General features: G+C 34.2%; 1 protein-coding gene across 9 annotated transcripts; it reads left to right on the plus strand.

Annotated features, from left to right (window-relative positions):
* Positions 1 to 129: 129 nt before the first annotated feature.
* sec14l7 (SEC14-like lipid binding 7) lies at positions 130 to 10,706 on the plus strand. 9 transcript variants are annotated; one of them, XR_010796098.1, is made up of 16 exons: positions 162 to 217; positions 778 to 844; positions 2,218 to 2,384; positions 2,580 to 2,655; positions 4,841 to 4,884; positions 5,291 to 5,329; positions 6,098 to 6,160; positions 6,257 to 6,445; positions 6,754 to 6,849; positions 6,996 to 7,056; positions 7,152 to 7,235; positions 7,385 to 7,491; positions 7,595 to 7,734; positions 8,280 to 8,449; positions 8,908 to 9,091; positions 9,362 to 10,706. XR_010796098.1 is itself a non-coding variant. In XM_066651029.1 (15 exons), the coding sequence occupies exons 3-15, from the start codon at positions 2,331 to 2,333 to the stop codon at positions 9,012 to 9,014; spliced, it is 1,230 nt and encodes a 409-aa protein (XP_066507126.1). In that variant the 5' UTR covers positions 130 to 217; positions 768 to 844; positions 2,218 to 2,330; the 3' UTR covers positions 9,015 to 10,706. The 9 variants fall into 9 exon arrangements, 8 of the variants coding, with proteins under 8 accessions (XP_066507126.1, XP_066507125.1, XP_066507124.1 ...); XM_066651029.1 differs by having other exon boundaries at positions 130 to 217; positions 768 to 844; positions 8,908 to 10,706; XM_066651027.1 differs by having other exon boundaries at positions 8,908 to 10,706.
* The last annotated feature ends 2 nt before the right edge of the window (positions 10,707 to 10,708 follow it).

Below are 10,708 nucleotides of genomic sequence, written 5' to 3' on the forward strand. Positions count from 1 at the left end.
GAGTAATAAACACTAACGGTCGTATTAGTTCCACCTACGCTGGCCTTTATTGGTCCGTCTTAATTTTGGTTAAACGTCAATCATTCGTTTAGATGTTACGATTGGTCACTATAATATTTTAAACGTCAACTTGTAGTAACGGTCATATCTTCAATATGGGCGCGTGAATAGGGCAAGGATTTCGTCCAAAGAGCCAGTGTAAAAGTGGTAAACCAATGTAGGCAGTTCATTTATTAGTGATATATGGTTTGGAACAGTTGTAAGTCACAAAATACTACAGCCACAAATAGTAATCTTAATCTGTGTAAAAGTTTAAAAAGCCAAGATTTATCCTGTTTTTTGTAACTACATTATTATATTACATACTTCATGTTTCTGTGTGACCTAACAACTCTTTCTAAGTCGTATGTTGTCTTATGTATGCTAAATCTACAATTAGTTCATTATGTAGCTAGTATATTATGAGCATTTGTGAACAAATGAATTTCAATAAATGCCTTCCATGTAGCTAGAAGATACAAATCAGTAACACTTGATGATGTCATTATTATGAATTTTCTCATACTATGTGTAAATAATGGAAAATATGAACATAATTGTGGATAATAATTTTAGGTCTTATAATAATCACTTATTACTTTAGAATCTCATTATAATGGAATAGCAAGTCAATATTATGAGATAAATGTGAATGGTGGAAAACAATGACTTGTAAATGGCCATAATTGGTTTCCATGAATTTGTATTACTGTAAAAATAATATATAGTATTTTACAGTATAAGCCCTGTGAAGGACTGGCGCCCCCTCCAGGGTGTATTCCCGCCTTGCGCCCAATGATTCCAGGTAGGCTCTGGACCCACCGCGACCCTGAATTGGATAAGCGGTTACAGATAATGAATGAATTAATTAATTAATTTTATAGTATCATATATTGGTTAATGTCACAAAAATATATTTGTTTAAACTAAGTTTATTTTAATACAATCATATTAAGCATTACAATCTTTATTTATAAGCTTCATTATTTTGAGATATTAAGTCAATCGATCAAGGACAAAACTCATGATCTTGGCATTATATAGCAAACACCCACCCTCCCACCTTCCCCCTCAACAAAAACAAAAAAAAACTTTCCCCCTCTACCTGGCGTCCTTTTTTTTATAACAAAATAACAACAACAAAATAAAAACTTATGAAGTAGCAAATACACAGCACTATACACCTTCTGAGGTTAAACATGGCCTATTACCAACATTTAACCTTGGTGAGTTCAAACCAAGTGCATGGGTTACTACATCACAGTTACACAAACGTTATAAAATGATTGTGTTATTTGCTTTAAATATTAGTAACTAAATAATCTACAGAACAACTGTAAATTATCATTCTTAATCCTTTTCTTATTCCTCCAAGAATGTCCCATGTACAAAGAAATATGTAATTTAAGGCAAGTATTAGGCTAAGCAAACAAAACATGCACATACTGTTTACAGTTTTCAAGAAACAAGATATGAACACAATAAACAAACAAAACTAAAAATAAACAACAAAGAATTTACAAAACGGATATAGATGAAAGAAGCCAATGAAGATGAATGACAGTGTTCATAGGTGCAGGGTCTAAGCAGCATAAAATAAACTATTATTAAAAGTAAATTACAGTGTTATGTCATGTAAAAATGTGCAAGATGCCTTTGGAAAGGTGTAAAACCTTAGACAGTATATTATGTTACAGTACATAATTAAATGATGTGAACATTTATGTCATGTGGAAATACGCATTGTGGTGGAGTCGTGGGATAAAAAATGTAGGGCTTAGACAGAGGTTAATTAACCCCGTCTTGGGGGAAAAGGCTGTTTGAGTGTCTAGTAAAGAGATTTAAAGAACAAAGCTTAAAGAAAAAAATAGTTATATGGAGCTTTGATCTAGATATCTTGCCTTACAGGTAAGAGCTATAATAATTTTTGTATTCGTAATGTGACTATAGTGAATGGATATTACACAGTAGTGATCACTTTGTCTGCCTAACTGTTTGTACACCTTACCCCACTGGCCCATTCTGCAGTCTGTCCAATCCTATCGTAGTGAATGAATTAGCTAGTCATCTGTAGAGCTCTGAGCAGATGTTTAAATCAAATAATCTCAACAAATGACCAAAGGTTCTGTTTGACACTTCACCCTCCATACACTTTGTGCCCCATTAATGTTTTTCCAGGAGGGCAAAGAGCACTCCCAGCTTATTGCCTATAAATACTACACGCACAATATGAAGACAACAAAAAACACACAGTTCACAAGCAGCACAGCGTAACTCTATAGGCTGAACAAATGAGCGGGCGTGTAGGAGACCTTAGCTCCAAGCAGGCTGAAGCTCTGGATGAGGTGAGGGCATTTCAATACATGATAAAATAATTTATTCAAACTTAAGTCTTCTTTTACTACTATTGTCTACAGCACAGCTCAATATCATCTTTAACATATACTTTTGTTACAAAAATTGCTATTGCTTGATGTTCAGTGTACCATCCTAGTCCAAATAATGCTTCGGTATTGTTTTTGATGTTGTATTTTGTCTAGTTTCGGGACAGAATAAGAGATGTATATGCAAAGCTTCCGAATCAAAGTGACCCTTACCTGCTTCGTTGGCTTCGAGGTGAGACTTGGCAGATGATATTTGATTTTGTCTGTATTATAAAATAAGTTTGATTAACTTATCTGTTATACTAAATGTTATTGCTACTGCAACATTCACGGATTAAATGCAGCCCAAAATTCTTTACACAAACACTCACATAATTGTATTAGTTATGTGAATACTTTTATTATTTACATTCAAACTATATAAAAGTCATCTAAAAAGGCCATGAAACCATTAAACGGTAATGATAAATTAAAATGAAATGTGAATTAAACTAATTTAAGACTGCGTCATAAAGCTTTATAATGAATGTAGAGTAAAACAACCAATATGTTTATTATATGTATTATATTACATTCTTTCAAATAAGCGATGCTAAATGGGTCACTGATCTCCCATGGCATTGATCTTATGGCCCCAGTGTGCTGATGGTATACAAAAATTCGAAATACAGTATAGACTGTATACATACCGTTCAGTATCAAACCAAAAAAAATTAAGTCATTTCTCTCTTTTTAAATGGTGTATGTGTGTCTGGGTGAGTGTTTGATGCCCTGGGATGGACTGGTGTCCTGTCCAAAATGTGTTTCTGATTGAAACTGAAGATGTATGAATGAATATCTTTTAAACTAGTCGTCTTCGAATCGACCACTTGATAAGAAAGCAACATATTTCTAGATTTTTATTTTTTAAAATCACAAACTAATTTGAGCCAGAACTGGATGAGCTAAAAGGGAGAAAGACAAAGCTTTTGAATGGTTTCTTGATGATACTTTTGGCCAGTTGGCAGACAAAAACTTTGTCATGGTTGTGGGTTACATAATCATGACCTTTAAGTCTTACGGTGCTAGATTTCAGGTATACTGTTATTTTGGTGTACTGAACCATAATGTAGAGAGTTCTTTTAAGGATTAATATATGGTTGTATTTTGGCAGATAATATTAACTTGACATTTACCTGAGAATAAATAGATGTTCAATGAATGCTATATTGTTTACTGCATAATTTTGTTTGCAAGTATAGATGCTAAATTTTTGCCACATGTTTTTGTCAGTGTATTTCCATTTAATTTGAACACAATATTTCTGGCTCAGTGCAGAAATAATGTATTATGAACTATAGTCCCTTTAGATATTGTAGTGTAGAAGTGTGATGTGTAGTATGACAAAGCATTAAAACCTTGATTGGCATAGACAAATCAAGGCTTTTCATGTCCCTTGAAAAACCATAAACCATTTAATCAAGTTGTAACAGATAGATGTGCTGATGGTGTCAGCAGTTTTGTAAGAGTTACTGAGTTTTTCTTTTTTCAAAAGATTTGCAAAACAAACCCCAAAATATATGTCTTAGTTCATGATAAAAAAAAGTTCACGGTGAATTTCTGTGGGATATGCTAGTGCAAATATTTGCAGTTCCATTTACCTGTTGCAAAATTATTTGCTTGTTCCCTTTGCACCACATACCATTAATGATTAAGATCTACCATGCTTACTTTAGTTGTGAATAGATAATATCATTGTGAATGGAGGTATTTTCAATCTGTAACAATCATTATTAGTGTGGGGGTCTGGAAGAAAACTTCTGAATGTTTCTGTGGGTTCTTTGTATTGCAAAGAACATGGTCAAGATGTAGTGTAGAGTACTAGTCATATTTATAAGTAAGACGTTTTTGTAATAATATAGATAGTTTTAAATCCTAGAAGCTGTGTTTACAGTTTAGTAGCTGCTCAGAACTTTATTTATTTGATTAAAAGTTCAGTTCTTTACAATAGCCTTTATTTGACTGTACAGTGTTACCTTCCTTTGCCATTGGTAATTGGATTCCTACTAATTCTAAAAACTGTCCAACGGAAAACATATCTTTATTTCATCATTTGAACACAGCAGATGTCCTTCAAACTGTAAAAATGTAATGACCAACAGAAATGATACAAATTTACTTTTTACATTGACTTCTATTGCAAGTTAAGAAGGTTTTTCCTTCTCCTGTAAAGTAGCTATTTTGAGAGATACATGGTTTTAAATGGAAAGCAACAAAATATTAGATTATATTGAGGAAACAAATAGTACTTGTATATACTGTGCATTTATTTGGAGAGTATAATATAAGTGATGGGCACACTAGTGAATATATTGTGTTTTTGCAAGCTTGTAGGCTATTCATCTGAATATCTCCTCTTAATTTTTTTCTCCTTGCAGCCAGGAGCTTCAATGTCAACAAGGCTGAGGCAATGATTAGAAAGGTATTACTGGTCTTTCCACAAAAAGACATTTGTGCATGTTTATGGAGTAACTAAAGGCTTTGTAACAAATGCTTTGTAATTGGCATGACATTATTTCACTAAAACATCAAAGGATGGGTTGGTGCAAACTTTTTTATCAACAGAGATGTTGATAGTTTAACAATGTTCTGGAAGTACTGTGCTGTATATTGCTGTCCATTATGTCATGATATTGACATAATGTGTTATTGCTCTTCTGTTTTTGTAATATTTGGTAAATGTATGTAGATAATAGGTAGATAATTAATTTAGGTAGATAATTAGCATTTAACAGTTTACAAAAAAACATTTGTCTGTAGCTTTTTAATTTATCCAGTGTATTCTACTCATAGTATTCATTCATTCATTGTCTGTAACCCTTATCCAGTTCAAGGTCCAGAGCTCACCTGTAATCACTGAGCACAAGGTGGGAACACACCCTGGAGGGGGCGCCAGACCTTCACAGGGCGACACACACACTCACACATTCACACCTAGAGACACTTTTGAGTCGCCAATCCACCTACCAAAGTGTATTTTTTGGACCATGGGAGGAAACCGGAGAACCAGGAGGAAACCCACGCGGACACAGGGAGAACACACCAAACTCCTCACAGACAGTCACCCGGAGCAAGACCCAAACCCACAACCTCCAGGTCCTTGGAGCTGTGTGACTGCGACACGTCCTCCTGCACCACCGTGCCACCCTCATAGTATCCAGTCCCTGACAATTAACACTAATGTACTTCACTAAGTAAATTACTTTTTTCAGAAGGATTAAGTGCTTAAAAATAGAACGACATACTTTCTTAAAATGTTTCCTCCCATGTTAACATTTGTGATACTGTCTAAAATTCACTCTGCTGTTATTTTAAGAGAAGCAAAAGGAACAAAACCACACAATCAAAACATATAGCCTACTGTTTGCAAGATGTTTTTGTATATCACACTCTAAACATGTCTTCCTTATCTTATCAGTGCTCATTTCAATATCGCTGATCTCTTAATACAACATTGATCATCATATTGCCCACCCCTACGTTTATTGTGATTTTCAGAAAATATTGTGATATGAATATCACCTAATACCTAGTGTCTTTAAAACACTTTATAGGCAGTCTTTCATATAAAATTTAGGCCATTGATTGAAGTTGAATCCAAGTTCTTATACCTGATCATTGTAATTGTTTTCCAGCATTTAGAGTTTCGCAAACACATGAAAGTGGATTCAATCTTAGACGAGTGGAAGCCACCAGAGGTAATCTTAAAAACAAACAAAAAAATCTAATCAGAAATAGCTTTGAGTTGAGTGTATCTTAAAATTGTCTTACATTGGATGTGCTAATCTGAGCAGGTGATTGAGCGGTATGTGTCTGGTGGGATGTGTGGCTATGATCGAGAGGGAAGTCCTGTCTGGTATGATGTAATAGGCCCACTAGATCCAAAGGGTCTTCTCATGTCTGCTTCAAAGCAAGATTTCCTCAGGACCAAGATCAGGGACTCAGAGTTCCTACGGAAAGAGTGTTCAAGGCAATCGGAGAAGGTATGAATTCTTGAGAAAAATTTGGGTTACAATGAATGTTTTATAATGTTTAATAGCTTAAAAAAAACCAAATAGTTATGAAGCTAAAAACTGTTAAGGATGGTAATATTAAGACACTTAACATAGAGCTTTTTTTTTTCAAATTTTATTAAAAAACACTCCAAACGAAGGAAAGGAGTGTCCCATACATCTGAGGGGCAGTGAAAACCCTTTGTATTTAATCATGCAGTGAAATACAGAAAATATTTTTTCCAACGTTATGAAGTAATATGTAATTTTTAACATTGTGTACCAATTTTATTCATTAGCTTGGAAAAACAGTGGAGTCTATCACTCTCATCTACGACTGTGAAGGTCTTGGCATGAAACATATGTATAAGCCTGCTGTTGAAGCTTATGGGGAAGTAAGGATAAAATCTTATAGTATGCAAACAGTATGCAAAGCGAATTTTCCCTCTAAAAATCTGTAGTACATTTTGTTTTATATAACTGATGACATCCTAATTGTGTTTTACTACAGTACTATTTTGTTGTTTCTTTCATGTTGTAGATTCTGACTATGTTTGAGGACAACTATCCTGAAGGCCTAAAGAGGGTTCTTGTTATTAAAGGTGAATGAGTGTACTGTGAATTTTGCATTTTTTCAAAGTGTACATTTTGTTGGTTATGTCACTCAATACAAAACAAATTTTATTTACTCTTGCAGCTCCCAAAATCTTCCCTATTGCCTACAACTTGATCAAGCATTTTCTGTGTGAAGAGACTCGAAGAAAGATCATTGTGGTTGGGTGTAAGCATTTTTTAAATATAAAACACTCTTTTATTTCCATTATTTAATATATATAAATACAGTTAATACCGTTCAAACAAGTGTTGTAGTCTCTGCTATAGATGTCAAATCTGCTTAAATCTTGGTGAATATATTGTCTGCACCTACAGCCGAATGGAAAGATGTGTTGCAGAAATATGTGGCACCAGATCAACTGCCTTTGGCCTATGGAGGTACGCTGATGGATCCAGATGGGGACCCGTATTGTAAATCTATGGTGAGTATAGGTAGAGCATGCTTACACCCAAAGACTTTAAATCTTATAAGCACACATATAGGCTATCTTGTCTACATTATTAATTATTATATTTCTCTTATAGATTAAGTATGGTGGTGTAGTGCCAAAGTCTTACTACATTCGAGATTCTGTCAAAGTTCAGTATGACAGCTTAATCACCATTAGTCGCGGTTCTGACCACCAGCTAGAGTATGAAGTCCTTGTACCTAACTGCTTACTACGGTGAGTGTTACATCTGTAAGCATAAGTACTTATTTTTCTCTTTTCTGTAAGCAATATTGATATAATGATCACACATTTTTTCAAATATATCATCTCAGTAAAAAAATGTATTTGCATTCATAAAGTTAATGCTTGTTGAGTACTTTCTCACACAGTTTATCATAGTTCCACCCAATTCCAATGTCAGATCCTAATTATGTTAACAGTGAGGTTACATCTCACCTGAAGTCCTGAAGTCCCAACCAATAGGAGTGTAGGCTGATGCTCTAGTGTGACATATGGTGGCAGAATGTCACATGTTGCACCTTTAAGAATTTAATATTTGATTTACTAACAAGTTTTAACAATTAAACATTAAAGTATTAATGCATTACTTAAGGAGTTTAACAAGCATGATGAGTACATAAAATAAATGTATATTTAAAAAAAAACTAAAATTAGAGACAAGTATATTTAATTTAACATAAATTATTGAGTAAACTTAAAACTTTAAGAAGAAATGTAATATATGTGTCTTCAGTCACATATTTTCTCCTCTATTTTAGGTGGCAGTTTGCGAGTGAAGGAGCTGATATTGGTTTTGGTATCTACATGAAGACTAAAGCAGGTTTGAAACAGAAAGTTGGAGATATGCTGGAGGTGTTGCCAACTACACGTTACAATGCTCATTTGGTGCCAGAGGATGGCTCCTACACCTGCGAACAGCCAGGCATCTGTAAGTAGTAGTACACTTCATAAGTAATAATGTTACTTTTAAAGCAGGGGTCCCAAATTGAGGAGTGGACATCTGGGGAGGTTGGGATGATGGTAGATCTTTGGGCTGTGAGATGTTAATGTAGTGTATGGGAGCGGATGACAAATGAATGAAATGCATAATGCAAAACACTTGTAATAATTGTAATAATTGTACAGTAAAACTGATTTTTTATTTTATTGTTGTTCAATAAGAATTTGCAGTTTTGTATTAATTACAGTATTTAAAATAAATTCAAATACAGTTTGGAAGAAAAATATTCAGATCAACAAAAGAGTGATCAGTATAACATAGTTGATGCTCAAATTAAGCTACTAGTCATTTTTCTCATAGCTACATATTGCATACATCATTCAGCTCTTTATAATCTAATATTTTCTTTAAACCATGTTTTTTCTAACATATTTTGGACTCTACAGATGTGCTTCGATTTGATAATACATACAGTGTGCTTCAGTCAAAGAAGATAAGCTTCTCAGTGGATGTTGTTCTTCCTGAAACACTCACAAACACAGAGCAGCAATAAACACAAGTCTGCTTCGGTGCCCACAAAATGAGATCTATACAATTAAACAATGTCAAAAGTAATTGTAAAACATCAAGGTCAGTGTTGAGTTCAGCATTGAAAAAAGGTGCAAATGAAATAGATTAATTAACAAACTGTAATTGATTGTAACATAATCTATATAAAACCATTGAACATTCTGATTATAAATTTCTGTTTAATCTAAGAGAGGACATATGAACAAATGTTAAAATATTTATTTTCAGTATTATAGACAAATGATTATTTTAATGTTTAAATTTTGAATCTAAACAACAAAGATAAACTGTATTTAAACATTCATTCATTATCTGTAACCGCTTATCCAGTTCAGGGTGGGTCCAGAGCCTACCTGGAATCATTGGGCGCAAGGCAGGGGGCTCCAAGGACTGGGGTCGCCAGTCCTTCATGGACACTGACACTTTTGAGTCGCCAATCCACCTACCAACGTGTGTTTTTGGACTATGGGAGGAAACCGGAGCACCCGGAGGAAACCCACGCAGACACGGGGAGAACACACCAAATCCTCACAGACAGTCACCAGGAGCGGGAATCAAACCCACAACCTCCAGGTCCCTGGAGCTGTGTGACTGTGACACTACCTGCTGCGCCACCGTGCCGGCCAATGTTTTTAAACATTTCATTAATAAATTTATAGTATTATTCTGTAGTAATGTGCTGAATAGTAAGTTCCCAATTAGCCACCAATTAAACCCCTTAAAACACACACACACACACACACACATATATAAAGCTACCTCACTTAACGTTTTTTTTTTCTCAAATATACCACTACTGTATCATTATTGACATGATACTATATAAAAACATAGAATACACATGTAGTTTTACTGTAACTAAAAATATATATTTGAATTACACCTATCTGAAACTCTGCATTCTATCTTTGCAAAGAAAATCATGTCTGTTTCTCTGAATTGATTTTTTTTTACATCTCATCCATTAATTATATATGAAAAGAAAAAAATTGATATTTCTTCCTTGATACTAATAGTTATCCACTGCAAACTTTAGGAGGGTTTTTTTTTTTGCTGAATGTTTATTTCAGGTTTTTAATAGTTTTAAATTTGTGTTGTATTTAACGTATACTTGACTCAATATTTATTGCATTACTGCAAGTAGTACTGTATACTGCAGACTAATTAAATGAATCTTATTAATAACTGTATTTATTATGGGTTTATCAGTCATGGAGTATACATACACATGCCATATGTGGAATAATTACAGAATTAATAGTAAGTAAAAATGTAATATTGTATTAACTTGCATGTTAGTCATGTTATGTTATTCTTTATACATTTCATCATGCCTCATGACATCCATACAACTTATCCTCCATAAAACATTGTGTAACTTTTTAAACTTTTAATTAATGGAAAAAAATCCAAATGACATGATAAAATAAAGAGTCACAGCGCCAGTCCTTCACAGGACACACATACACACCTATGGACACTTTTGAGTTGCTAATCCAACTACCCACCCGGAGGACACCCACGCGGACACAGGGAGAACACACCAAATTCCTCACAGACAGTCACCTGGAGCAGGACTTGAACCCACAGCCTCCAGGTCCCTGGAGATGTGTGACTGTGACACTACCTGCTGCTGTAAAAAAATAATCTGCTGTAATAAATGATTTATGAATTATT

This window comes from Hoplias malabaricus, chromosome 18 (assembly GCF_029633855.1).
Source record: "Hoplias malabaricus isolate fHopMal1 chromosome 18, fHopMal1.hap1, whole genome shotgun sequence".
NCBI lineage: Eukaryota > Metazoa > Chordata > Actinopteri > Characiformes > Erythrinidae > Hoplias > Hoplias malabaricus.